The sequence below is a fragment of the Copadichromis virginalis genome, linkage group LG12, assembly GCF_057382275.1.
Source record: "Copadichromis virginalis isolate Kocher_CV1m ecotype Utaka linkage group LG12, C_Virginalis_male_GT1.1, whole genome shotgun sequence".
NCBI lineage: Eukaryota > Metazoa > Chordata > Actinopteri > Cichliformes > Cichlidae > Copadichromis > Copadichromis virginalis.
In genome coordinates this window covers 38,584,725-38,599,174 of record NC_140629.1, presented here as the reverse complement: position 1 = coordinate 38,599,174, position 14,450 = coordinate 38,584,725, and the positions used below count along the sequence as shown (strand labels likewise).

At 46.0% G+C, this 14,450-nt stretch overlaps 1 protein-coding gene across 1 annotated transcript; it reads right to left on the bottom strand.

The window, feature by feature from the left end:
- Positions 1-9,885: 9,885 nt before the first annotated feature.
- On the bottom strand, positions 9,886-13,891 carry LOC146697626 (uncharacterized). Its single transcript, XM_085476449.1, has 2 exons — positions 13,502-13,891; positions 9,886-13,372 (listed from the first exon to the last, which is right to left on the bottom strand). The coding sequence occupies exon 2, from the start codon at positions 12,314-12,316 to the stop codon at positions 10,109-10,111; it is 2,208 nt and encodes a 735-aa protein (XP_085332575.1). The 5' UTR covers positions 12,317-13,372; positions 13,502-13,891; the 3' UTR covers positions 9,886-10,108.
- Positions 13,892-14,450: the final 559 nt, after the last annotated feature.

The window sequence follows — 14,450 nt, the reverse complement described above, 5'->3', positions numbered from 1 at the left end:
TGAAGGCTTTGACATTGTGTTAACGCACAGCTGAATGCGCCAGACCAGCAAATTGACAAAACCTCTGCTTTTGTGGAGGTGCTAACACCACCGTTGATCAATTATTCAAGTACATTTGATTAGCAGTACGTGGCTGCTACAGTACTTACCTACCAATTCATATGGAAGCTGTAAGGTTGTTCCCTGTTTTCTGCAGATTGACTTTGAGTTTTTCTTAAATAAAACAGTGTAAATTTGCTGGTCGTGCGAGTATTTTATTTGATGTCACTCTACATTTTTTATGTGCATATTTCATCTCCTTTTTTTTTCTCATGAAAAAAGTATAATAAATAAGAGGATGCCACTTGATGACCTAGACCTGATCAGGTAGTACATCTGCGTGTCTGTCATCATTTCCAAATTGCAATCTCAGACTTTTGTGGTGGCCTAAAGTCAAGGAGTGTGGGCGCTAGGAGAACATGTGTTATGTGAAAAGGGGAGGATTTCTTTTTTGTTTTGTTTAGTTTGAATGAAAATGTAATATTGTAGACAGCATAAGTCTTAAAGCCAGTTAAAACATTTTGTTTTTAAATTTTGTTTGTGAGGGGGATCCAGAACATGAATTAATGCATGATTCTAGCTGAAAATGGTCCCTTTTCTTGAGGCATCTCGTGTGGTTTCTGTTGGCTTGGCTGGACAATATTTGCACATACAGCCAAGTTTGCTGCTGCCTCTTCAGCTCCTCCAGCTGTCCTGGCACTCTCGTCTCAGTGAAGCTGGTTAACAGCAGCTGTGCTTCCACCTCAGCAGGGCTGTTTGTTTCCTACTTCAATTAGGAATAGCTAACTGTGAACTGCAGCGTGGTTGAAGATGCCGAAAGCTGTGGTTTACTGCAGCAGGACGGGTCTGTAGATTTTAAACCGGATGCTGTGTAGCTTATTTGACAGAAATCTATACATTTAGATGTTATTTATGATTGTTTGAAGACCAGATGATGGAACACAAATTCAGTAAACTATGAAAAAACTAGATCTCCACTCATGAAATAATGTAAGATAAAAATAAGAGCATATTTAGCAACAAGTGCACTCACTCGGGTGAATTTAGTATTTGACATTAACCACTGTAAAATCATATAGATTCTGCAGTCTAAAACTTCAGAATAAAGTATTTTACCTAAACTTTTTAGTTATGCAGTTTAAAGTAATCTATATTCATCCTCCACTGAGCCTTGAAGTCCCTCAGTTCATCCACTGTCTGAATATATTTTAGGTCTCTTCCTCATAAGGTTAAACAGCATGTGGGTCTGGAGTGTGGGGCCTCCCTGCTGCTGCGGAGTCGGGGCGGTCTGCCTCCCCCCACCGCAGGGAAAAGGGTAACACCACCTGGGTCTGGGTGCAGTTCCCCCTCCAGGGGCAAGGGTACCTAGACCCAGTTTGTAGAGTACGCTTGGGGAGTGTGATCGTGTGTACAGCGTCTCTTTATGTCTGTCTCCACGTTGGTTGAGTGTGGAGTAAGTGCATATGAGAGCATGAGGGTGGGAATGGATGTTTGTGTCTGTGTGTGCCTGTATGTCTGTGTCTATATGTCAGGTTGGGTATCAGACGCCACCTCTCTGGGGACATCTCAGGGCCTCCAAACCTTGGAGGCCTATCTCCCCCTACCACCACTTCCCCTGCCAGTGGCGGACTCCCTCAGACATCGGTGCGTTGGTGGTTCTTTGTGTCCGGGGATGGGCGTCCAGGTACACACCGGCTCACTCCTTGGCGGCCGCTTATCGGGGCCTGGAGCCTGGGGCTCGCTCGAGCCACTTCGGAGGTGGGGTGCCCCCGGCCTCTCGGCCTGGGGCTCGGTCACTCAGGCGCAGCTGGCTGCCGGCGGAGCTCACGGGCGCGTCACTGCAACTCCCCCTGGCTTCTGCTCCACGGCTGCTGAGTGAGCCCTCATCTGGGACTCTCCTCAGCTCTTTCTGGAACAGTGGCGCGGCTGCCCCTCTGTTGGTCTTCCTTGGTCTCTTGTGTTCTGGGGGCCTCTGGATGTCTGGAGTTTTGATCTCCTCCATACCTGCTTCATGCCCTGGAGGACGGGGCTGTGGCCCCCCCCACACAAACCAGAGCCAGGTAGCAGCAGTGGGCTTCCCACTGACTCCCTCTCCTGAGCCTGGATACTTGCAAAGGTATTCAAAAATGTCAGTAGACAAATAAAAACAACAACTCTTAGTAATTGTACATTTATTAACTTGTGTTCTTAAGAATTATCTTGTTGATAACACACATACATACTTTGTATTTTTTTAAGTTATCTCATTTCTTTCTGGCCTGCGAGGTGGGTGACTTTCCCCTGCAGGCCCATCTTCTCCAGAATTGTCCTGATCACACACAAAATATAAGAGACGAGAAAAAACCACGGCAACTATGATGATCCCTAAATCCAAAAGCTTTCACAGCAGAACACCAGAGGAACACCGTCTGGACATCACATTCGAGGACTCTTCTAATTTGGACAGCCTTCGTTGCATCGCTGTGACATCATTGCCTCCAAATATGGCATTTGAAGCATCCTTCTCCTGAATTTGGACACAGCGTGGTTTTGCTTTCCCCTTGTCTTGTGTTTGATTGCTCCCACAGCTCTCCCCCTGTGTCCCAGTCCCTCGTTATCCCTCAGTGTATTTTAGCCCTGTGTTTCTCTCTGTCAGTGTTGCGTCGTCCCCTCACCATGTTGTGTCTCCTTCCGTTCTCCCTGAGATCTCTGTCTCTAGTTTCCAGGTTTCCCAGTGTTTTTGTTATTAGTTCCCAGTTTCTAGTTTGGTTTTTGCAAGTTCATTTTTGTGAAAAGCATGCAACTGCAATAAAACAGCCTCTTTACATTTATTCCTACGTTGACTGTTTTGCGTTAGGGTCCTACATCCTGCCTGCCACACAGCTGTACCGCGACAGTTTCTATACAGATGGGATGTGGGAATACAGGGAGAAATGCTGCATTTATATCAAATATTGATTAAAATAATACAGTAAAGTGCTTCTTTGTACAAATGGGATATGGGAATACACTACAGCTTTATGATGCTCGGGGGAGAGGCTAATGTTGCGGGACAACCCAGAAAGAGTGGACGGTCTGATTTCTTTGTAAATTTCAGATGAAATACTGCTGTTTAAACAGCTGGAAGAATCTGACACTCTGCTTGTAGAGCTCAGCTCTGAATGTCGTGGCAGAAACAAACACCCAGAGCCTGTGCGGACAGAACATGATAACAACATATTGCTTTTACTGTATTCCCCTCCTGCTGTCAATGACAGCTGTCAGGCGCTGGTGGGTAAAGCCGTCATCTGTCAGGGCTCTGTGTGCGGGCAGGAGGAGAGCAGGACTCGAACACTGAGTAGTAACTCAAAAAAAACTCAGCTTTATTTGCTGGCAGAAAACAAAACATAAACTGAGCAATGGTACTGAACACGAAAACACACAGGCAGGGTGGTAATCAGGGAACGGGCAACAGGAGGGAGTCACAGCTGGGGGTGTGTCTCCCAGCTGTGTCTCCCTGACTAACGAGACAGGGGGAGCAAAGCTGCACACACTGACATAAGACATAGACCTTCACAATAAAACAGGAAACAAGAAAACACTAAACAAAGATGCAGACCCGACACAGAGAGACAGAAAATGACACATGGAACTGAACTATACATGAAACAACAAATCCTTAAATACAGATACACAGAAACATGAAACTAATAATAATCTATCATCATCATATCCATCACCACCACCACAAGAGACTGAGAAAACAATCCATAACACCAAGATAACTGAAACACAAAGACCAGAGAAACCTAAAGAATAATCCATCATTCAAAAATAAACCAAAACGTAACAACTCAAAAAGCTGGGTCAAAATCATCGCTGGATTCTCAGTGGCACAGAATCTTTAATACTCTGAGGCAGAAGGAAGTTGTTACCGTCAGACTGTTATGGGTGATTGAAGTGTAAAAGCTCACTGCTACCTCGCCCTGGCAGGAAGCTTTTTGACATGAGGAGAAGTGGGAGGGAAAAAATCCCTGATGTGATTTAAAAAAAAAATGAAATCATTGCTCAGCAATTTAGTTTTAGTCTCTTATGAAAACTGCCCATTAGTTTCCCAGAGGCCGATGTTTTATGTCGCCTGTATTCCCTAAAAAGCAGACACAACCCTAAAATTTCCAATCAAGGGAATATTTATCTGTGCAACTTGAAGGATACAAAAAAAACAACAACAGCAATAGAATAATATTAAACACAAAGTGAACCCGTCTTCCTTCATTAAATAGGTTCTTTTAGATGTTAGGGAGGAATTGACTTAACCAGGCTGGCGGAGAATGAAGACAACCGGACACCTGCAGCAGATGGGGAATCAGTGAACTTTTATTGAGACAGAGACAACCTCTCAACACAGCTCACATCAGGAGATTCCCAAGATTTGCTGTGAGGATAGGTATATATTCTCTAAAACTTACAGGAGGGGGTTGTGAGGAAAGTGCTGCATTAGCAGAAAAACAACTCCATAAAAGGAAATCGGCCTTGGGTGTTCTAGTCTCTTCGCTTGCAGATATCTTGCACCTGCAGGATGAGGCGATCGCTTCTTATCGCTCTCAAGGCCAAAGTCGTGAGCACATTTTTATTACACAGTTGCACAGTAACTTTAAAGCTGAACAATATTTAAAGCTGAATAATGTTTGATCAGATTATATTTTCTTCAAATCCCCCTTTTGACCCATCTTAAATGGGTCAACACACAAAAATAAGTAACATTCAAAGGAACACAGAGACGTGTCGAAGCCTGGCTCGAAAAACTCCTCGGGTCTTATCATTTGTCTTTATCTGTCATTGCAGATGAGGAGAAAAGAGTCCAGGCACCACCCTGCCCAGGGGTCGGCTGCAAGCAGTCTCGGTTCCCGACGAAAGCAGTAACAGCTGTCCTGCACACAAGGATACAACGAGTCAGTGCAACCAGGGTAGTGACACAAAATTAACAGTTCCTGTAACCCAGCAACCAAAAAGCATAAGTAATGATAAAAATGTGGAGAGTACAGAGTATACTATAATAATGAGAGATATAAACGTGAAAATGTGAAAGAATAAATCAACCGTAAAATAAACCCAGAACGGTAACTGCTAAGGACATTCAAAAGTGAATATAGTAAAACGTGAGGAAGGGGTGTGGAAAAAAAACAATTTATATCCAGTGGTGGGAGTACACATTCGCTCAGGCTTAAGTCCGGAGACCCTGAGAACATCGCTTAACCCTCACAACCCGACCAGACACAGTTCAACCAGATATATCCTTCAAGAGGAAGTGGGTGAGGGAAACAATTAATAACAAGCCTAATCCAAAACACCACAGAGAAACAACCATTCTAGAAGCATTTAAACAAGAGAAAGACGATAATGTTCGTCACCCTCACGATCAGAGTTTTCATCATCCGTTGGCGAGGAGGTGGTGGGCAAGACCCTAGGGGCTACATTTGTCAGATTGGGACTGTCAGGAGGGGGCGAAGCTTTTGAACTTGAAGGTGTCAGAAGTGTCGGGGGCCCTTCACAGATCAGGATTATGCCAATGGGAATGAGACCCAGGGCCAGGAAGCAAACAAAGACGCAACATCTTTGCCTGCCTGTCATTTCAGGGGGAAAGGGCCAAGACATGTTTACTTAGCTTGGATGTCTTCTAATAGAGGATGATGGGGCACAGAAAGGTGGTCCAGTTCCCCCCACCTCGCCAAGGGCGTGTTCTAGGAGTTAAAGAGCAACAAAAAGTATCAGTGACACAACTTTAAATGAGCTTTCAGCGGTTAAAACTATTGCAATGTAAAATGTAAATCTTAAAAACTCAAGCCAATATAAAAGCAAAGTCATAAAAGATGTTAAAAATAGAAAAATAAAAATGTTTAGTTCAGTATGAAGAACACCCCCTTTTGTAACCAGCCGGCTTGTAGGTTGAGTCTTGGCTCCCTCAAGTGGTTGGTGATGCTGTTGCAGCTCCTTCTGACAGGTCCTTCTGCACCTCTCTCAAGGTTCTTCCTGGTTCGGTGGCAGCAGCGCACTGTGTGTAATGAAACCAGGTGTCACCTTTCCCTTCGAGCCTGACAGCGTGGGAGGTCCGCTCTGTTATGCGGTAAGGGCCTGTCCAGCGAGGCTCAGCCCACTTTCTCTTTGTGACTTTCAGGAGGACGTAGTCCATTCCAGGTGTAGCCGCCTCTTTCAGCTCTTGCTGGTTTCTTTCAGCGACCTGTGAGGAATACTGGGCAACAAAACTGCGGAGCATGTTATAATATGTCCTCGGATCGAGGTCTGAATCAGCTTCATCCGACATTAACAGGCGAGAGGAGGGGCCAGGAAAAGGCCTGCCATGCTCCAACTCAAATGGAGTGTAACCAGAGGTTTGATTTACTGAGCATCTTATGGACATTAATGCAAGAGGCAATGCCTTAACCCAATCTAATTTGGTCTGTGCACAGATTTTAGCCAATTTAGTTTTTAGAGTTTGATTCATCCTTTCCACTTTCCCCTGGGATTGGGGGTGGTAAACTGAGCCAAACTTATGTTTCAAACCTAATGCGGCTTCAACCCTCTGCAGATCGTGGTTCCTGAAATGTGAACCATTGTCCGACCTTATGACCTCGGGAAACCCATGCTGTGGTATATAATGATTAATCAGACACTTCACCACAGTTCTACTGTTTTCACTTGCTGTCGGCCAGGCTTCTGGCCAACCTGAAAATGCATCCACAGCCACCAGCAGGTACCTGTAACTACCTACTCTGTCCACCATGTCTGTGTAATCAATGATTATTTCTTTCCCTGGGCAAAGTGGGATGGGGAAGTACCCTGCTATTGGCTTGAAGGCGGGCTTGATTCCAAATTGGTTGCACTCCTTACAGGTTTTAACCATGTATTTTGTCATGTCTTTTAGATAAGGGTGCCACCAGGCAGCTAAGTTCCTCATCATTTGTGCAGGTCCCACATGCCCCACTCCATGTGCCTCTTCCATTGCTGTCTGTCTGACCCCTGGCGGTAGAATGGGCCTTCCATCTGGGCCACGCCAAACATCTGTGTTTGTGGCCCCTCTTGTTACCCATAATGATTTTTCCTGGGGGCTGGCTTTGTCCTGTAACTCTCTGATTGTGGCTAGGCCTAGTTGTATGGGTGGTCTTTCTGGAGGGGGTGTGGCTTCTGGGTCCATTACCATAATCAGGGAGGGTAAGTAACCAGCTGTCTGCTTAGCTACTAAGTCGGCCTGTTTGTTACCTAATGCCACTAAGTCCAATCCGGCACTGTGTCCTTTGCATTTTACCACTGCCACCTTAACAGGTAACAACAGTGCTTCCGCTAATTCCCTCATTTCTATCTCATGTTTAATAGGCTTTCCGCTGGCTGTCAAAAAACCAGCTCTTAGCCACTGCTTGAGCTCCACATGCACTGCTCCCACAGCATAAGCTGAATCACTGTATATATTCACTTTCTGTCCCTTTCCCATCCTTAAGGCTTCAATCACCGCTCTCAGTTCAGCTCTCTGTGCAGACTGTTGTCCTGTCAACTGCTCTGCCTTCACTGTTTTCCATCTCATGTCTGTCTGTTCCACTATTGCCCATGCAGCCTTCAACATTCCACTTTCAGTTCTGAAACAACATCCATCTGTGAACCAATCTTTTTCTGCATCCATTAGAGGTTCTGCCTGCAAATCTGGCCTGATTTTCTCCTGTACCTGCACAACCTCTTCACACATATGTGGTTCCCCTGATCCCATGTGATCAGCCATGTTTATGCCTTCATGTGAGTAGGTGATGTGTGGTGCTTCCAAAATGGTACTGAGGCGTCTCTGCCTGAGTGAAGTGAGTGTGAAGGCCTGTGAGGAGACGTAGGCCACCACACTGTGTGATGTCAAAATTTTTAGTGGGTGGTTCATCACTATGTGTGCTGTTTTCTGAATGATTTTTGCAAGTCCAGAAACGTGTTGTGTGCACGGTGGGTGGCGTTTTTCAGTGTTGTCAAGCATTACGCTTACATATGTCAACACTTTTCTCTCTCCCCCTTTTTTCTGGAACAGGATACCATTGATGTGGGTTCCAGTTCCAGAAACATCAAGATGAAAAGGCAAAGCATAATCTGGCACAGCAAGGTCAGAGGCGACAGAAAGCTGTTGTTTTAACTTTATAAACGCCTGTTCTGTTTCTGTAGTCCATGAGAGGGGAGCAGAGAGGTTTCTCATGCCTTGTTCATTTACCAAAGCGCGCAAAGGGGAAGTAAGGCCAACATAGTCTGGGACATAGGTCCTGCTGTAACCAGTCAGGCCCAAAAATGACAACATGTCTTTTACAGTTAGAGGTTTTGGATGGTGCAAAATGGAGTTCCTGTGTTCTGGGGACAAGGAAATACCGGACTGTGAGACCATGCGGCCTAGAAAAGAAACCTGTTTTCTTGCAATCTGTAGTTTGTTTTTGCTCACTTTAAAACCTGTGTTGGCCAGGTGGTGAAGTACCACTCTGGTGGCCTCCAAACAGATGTCAGCCGTGGGGGCAGACAGCAAAAGGTCATCCACATATTGTATTAACATACAGTCAGATGGTAGTGGGCTGGTTTGTAAAAGTTCTTTCAAACACTGATTAAACAGTCCTGGGGAGAGGGCAAATCCCTGTGGTAAGCGAGTGTAACGCCATTGTCGGCCTTTAAATGTAAATGAGAAAATGTCACGCAGTGACTCGCGAAGTGGGAGGCAGAAAAAGGCATTAGCCAAGTCAATGCAGGTGAACCAGGCATGAGATGGTGGGAGGTTGGTCAAGGCAACATAAGGATTAGGCACAGGCAAAGTAGGAGTGCCAAGTAAGGCATTAATCCTTCTCAAATCATGTGCCATTCTGAACTTCCCCGTGCCTTTTTTCTCAACGGGTAGGATGGGCGTGTTCCACTTAGAGCAGGAGGGCTCCAAGACACCGGCAGTGACCAAACCAGAAATTGTTTCTGCAATCCCAGCCTCAGCCTCCGGTCTGTGTGGGTACTGAGGCTGCCACAAAGGGGTAGCAGATGACAGTTGAAAAGAGACTGGCTCCACATCAACTAAACCTACATCTGTGGGTCCAAGGGACCACAAACAATCTGGAAGAGAGTCGAGTAAAGGCGCAGCATCACAGTGGTCTGTGTGTTCTCTTCCATGTGACCCGCTGACCACTCCATGTTGCAGTGTTGAGGAATTAAAGCAATCATTTAAAATTTGGTATGTCTTGGTAGATGGAGAAAACAAAACCTGTGGGAGTTTTGTAGGTGTCCAGTCAGTGGCCGCAAGGGAACGTTTAACCATTCCACCCAGCTCCTTAGCCTGGTGTCCAGGATGTAAGGCCAGTGACACATGGGGAGCTGCCTCATCAGACATCATGTACCACTGTAATTGATCTGTTGTAAAAGTAACCGCTGCTGCCACTCCCTCCGGTGCCGCAAAAATGCACGACATGTTCAGAGACCAAGCCCGCCCCTCACACTGCTTTTGGAACATGTGCTGGTACCAGGTGGTGTCATGCCTGTCATAAAACAGTGTAACATGAGGTGGGTCAGGGGGAGGGATATAAGGATGTAGGAGTGAGAGCCACGGCCGCCATTGCTGAAAAGCAGTCCAAACTCCTGGTTCAGCAGGTGTTTCAACTTCCAATAATGCCCAGTAGATGTCAGCAGAGTCCGCCAAACAGGAGGAGGGTTGCAGCAGAAACTGACCACCTCCCTCTGGCCCATCAGAGCAGGGAAGTACAACCCCAGTAGGGAGAGTCACAGTTAGGCCTTGTGAAGAGCAGAGTATTGTAGCTCCTAATTTAATCAACAAGTCTCTTCCCAGTAAATTCACAGGCGCCTGTTTTGAACAAACATAGCTGTGTAGCAAGGTCTGACCTCCAACCGTTGTGGGGAGGGGCACGGTGTAAGGCAGAGTTTTAGGTTCCCCAGATATGCCCACCACTGTAATCACTCTGTCAGTAAGTCTTTCACGAGCAACATCCTTAATGGTGGAGTACGTAGCTCCAGTGTCCACTAAAAAGCTGCTTCTTCTTCTATCTACAGTTATGGACAGCATAGGGTCCGCCGTTGTCCCTTCACCGTCCTGGGCAGTCTGTGGGGTGTCCTATAGCTGGGGACCACCCTCGTAGTACTCCCACCCCATCACAGGCATCTGTGGGGCCGGGGGCACTTCAACTAAAGCACCACGAGGTCCACCTCTGTGGCCAGGATGCTGATAGGGCCCACCACGGGCTCCCCTGCCTCTTCCAGCAGCCGGGTTCAAAGGGCACGCTTTAGCCCAGTGTCCAGGTTGTCCACACCGGAAACAAACATACATCTGGCCTCCCCTACCACCTCCCATCTGACCCCTTCCCCTGAAACCACCTCTGTTTCCTCCAAATGGGGAACCTCTCTGCCCATAAGGGGCCGGGGAGTGATAAGCACCATACTGGGGGGGCTGTGGATCAGTTGGCCATGGGTTCGGATACAAATCAGGGGCAACTGGACCAGGAGGGGGAGCCGCAGCGGCCACAAGCTGCTTTTTAGGCTTGTCACCTTTTCCACCCAGGTCGTTTTTAGCTTTCTGCAGCTGAACCTTCAACAGTTGCAACTGTAAATCTTCGACGCTCTCCGCTTTATCATCAGACTTAATCTGCACTTTGTTAAGATTAAAAATCAAATGTTTCTTCCAGATTGCAAAGTCACAGTCCTGCAAATCAGGATTATCTTCCATTTTCTGGCTTACTGACTCCGGAATGCCCCTCAGCACCGCCCTTCTAAACCACATGCTCTGTGAACAAGTCCTACTGGGGTGATGACCTGTATGGTTCACCCAGTCTTCAACAGCCTGATTTAGATAATGGGTGGGATTTTGCTTTCCCTCCCATTTAAATTTCTGTAAGGTGCCTTGATTTTTGGGTGGGAATTGTTTGCGCAGGGCCGGTCCAATAAACCTCAAGGCCTGCATTAGTGGCACCTCGTTCTCATGCATGGTAGTACCCGCATTTTGTTCCAGGTCCGCTGCCTGAGATCGGGATGTGCACCTAGTTATAATAGCTCTAAAATCTCCCAGTGCGAGGTCCTGTCCAGCTGTGTATTTATCCAAACCAGCCAACCAGGCATTCCCTCCCTCCGTTATGTCAGGGAGTTTGTCCACTAGGGCCTGGACATCTCCGAATGAATAAGGTTGATACACTGGTCTACGTTGCGCTTTAGTCTGGACCAGGGGAAATATGCCTGGAGGCTGAGGCACAGGGCCCTTAGATCTAGTCTGATATCCTAAACTGGGAGGGGTAGAGGGGGGTGTATGGTTAAGGTCACTGAGTTCATCATCAGTATCCTCAGTTTCTTCCCCGCCTGGTGGGGTAGCAGTGTCAGCAGAAACGTGGGCTAAACTCATCTGTGTTTCCGGATCCTGACGGCCCACCAAAGACATGGTAACTGTGACATTTGGTGAAGTGCCAGGCTCAGTTTTTGCAGTAGCGGTCAGATCTCCCTTAACAGCGACAGGAGTGCTGGCAAAGGGGTTGGACCGGGAAAGAGGGGCTGACGCAACACGATTATTCACCTGGACCACTGACCTATGTTCATTTAAGCAGCTGCGTAATGCTGCTTCTTGATCAGTTAATTGTTGTTCAGTGGGTTCCTGTCTGTTCATTCGAACCGCAAATGGTGCGCTCGCAAAGGGGTCAGTTAGGCCCTCAGATCCGGTTCCAAAACAATGGGACATAGAAGAGGGGGCTCTACTACTAGCTGAGGATGTCGCCGACAGAGAGGAGCTTCCTGGGCAAAAATGCTTGGTATCTATGGGAGTTGGAGCTACGGGCGGTTCTTCTCCAATAGTCATTATTCCACCAGAGATATTAAGTACCGGATATATGCCTGCTGAGGGAGGAGTTGAGGCAGAATAGGGAGGTGGCTGAGACCTATTTTTCTTCATGTGTGGTTTTGCAGTTTCCCATAAACACACCCAGTGATTAAATTTAACTTTGCGGCCTGCGTGCTTATCTGCTTCCTTTCTGTGTCTCACCCCGCTCATCACACCTGCACCTGCTGCTGCTGAGTTGGCTTCTTCCTCTTTCTCTTTTGCCTGCATAGCCTTATTCTGCCAAATTATTCCCCAGTTACCACTACTCCCCTCGTCCTTTCCCTTTTCTTTCATTAACCTTTCAGCTGTTTTCCTCAATGACTCTTTCTGCTTTTTTGCTTCTTTAGGCTGGTGTGTGGAGTTGATGACTGTCTCAACACATGTTAATTGTTCTCCCAATGTGCTAAGAATAACACCGGGACCCCAACCATCATCATTAGTTTCTCGATCTAATTCTCCATCCATTTTACTGTCAATGGAGGAGTGTTCTTTTATTGATTTTAAAGGAGAATTTGGGCCAGCTGGGTTTCTGCCTCTGTTAGGCACTAACAGCTGGGGCGCTGCTTTAAAGGTGAGTCAGCACTGAAATATCCCTTCAGGTGTTACCAAGCTTCTACCAAACCGGAGTCTGGCGGGTAACCTTGCCTAGAGCTTCCTGATAGGGGTGCTAGTTGGTTGTCACCTTGTTCACACGTCTCATTCACACTTCATACATTACCTGCAGTCACTCATTACCCTCCTTATGTATGTAATAAATGTGTAAAAAAAAAATTCTATGTGTGGTGTATTATTTTAACCAAAAGAGGAACCTAGTTCCTTTAATTGTGTAATCTGTGAACAACGGAGAACCAAACTGTCCTGCCCAGTGTTCCACAGCAAGCATTCAGCGTGTATTTATGTGTGTCCAATATCAAACAGAACATCAAAACATTTAAAACACTAAAATCATCGGGGTTTTAAGAAGAGATCCGTTTTCTCCTATTGATCAAAGGGACCCCTCCTTTGGACTCCAACCAGTACTTCTCCTTTTTAAGTTTTAGAGGATCTTTTCTAATAAAGTCCTCTGGGCCTTCCTAACCCTTCTGTAGTTTAGAGAATATTACTAAAAAATATTCTCAAGGCCTTTAACCTTTTAATTTGTTTAGAAAGGCGTTACTAATAAACCCTTTCAAGGTCCCAGACCTGCACTGAGGTATTTATCCGACACCGGAGAGCAACCCGTCGGCTGCAACCGTGGTCAGACCTCAGTTCACTCTTATCTTTATTCACTTATTCACTTATTTCTTATTCACTTATCTCTTATTCACTTGTCTGATTCTCAACAAGCCTTAAGTAAGCCAGACAATTTTGGTTATGAATTACTAGGAGTTTGGACACTAAGTATTTTTATAATGTTCAATATAGCAGAAATAAAAGGTCTGCTTACCTTGTTTTTGTGTGCACACAGCTTTTGTCCAAACTCCGTTCACTCAGACCACGGCCGATGTCCTCCCATCCGTTCCAGTTGACCTGGAGCGGATCCTGTTCGTGACGCCAATTGAAGGATACAAAAAAAACAACAACAGCAATAGAATAATATTAAACACAAAGTGAACCCGTCTTCCTTCATTAAATAGGTTCTTTTAGATGTTAGGGAGGAATTGACTTAACCAGGCTGGCGGAGAATGAAGACAACCGGACACCTGCAGCAGATGGGGAATCAGTGAACTTTTATTGAGACAGAGACAACCTCTCAACACAGCTCACATCAGGAGATTCCCAAGATTTGCTGTGAGGATAGGTATATATTCTCTAAAACTTACAGGAGGGGGTTGTGAGGAAAGTGCTGCATTAGCAGAAAAACAACTCCATAAAAGGAAATCGGCCTTGGGTGTTCTAGTCTCTTCGCTTGCAGATATCTTGCACCTGCAGGATGAGGCGATCGCTTCTTATCGCTCTCAAGGCCAAAGTCGTGAGCACATTTTTATTACACAGTTGCACAGTAACTTTAAAGCTGAACAATATTTAAAGCTGAATAATGTTTGATCAGATTATATTTTCTTCAAACTGCAAAACTCTGCTTGCTGTAATTTTGATTATGCTGCGCTGCATGAAAGGTGGATGGCAACAGAAAGCCTACAGTCTATCTGTGACGCCTACAATAACAGTAGCTGGTAGCTCTGATGAGCTGTGGGTGTCATTTCGCTGGCATGATTCAGGTCCATATTCTGTATCCTGCTGTAAAGCGTACTCTGTGGCACAGACGGAACCGCAACGCTGCGTAGGTGTAGATGATGTTACTTCTCCTCTGCAGACACAGTGTATCTGAAGAAGAGCGAGAAGTAGTTCTGAACATGTTTATGTGAAGTTTCATAAATTGAGCATTACTTTTGGACATTTCCTTCATCACACGGTGCCACAGTGAGTAGCTCAACGTGTTTGATTTGGCAGATTTGGACGCCTGATGTAATGGTATTGGTGTCTCTGCTGGGATCAAGCCAGGGATCTTCTGCTTGTTAGATGAATGTGTAAACCACTACTCTCTCTCACTAGTTAATGAGTACTTTAACAGGCTTTAGAATACACAGGAACAATATTTCCTTAATTTTGATCCAGAAAA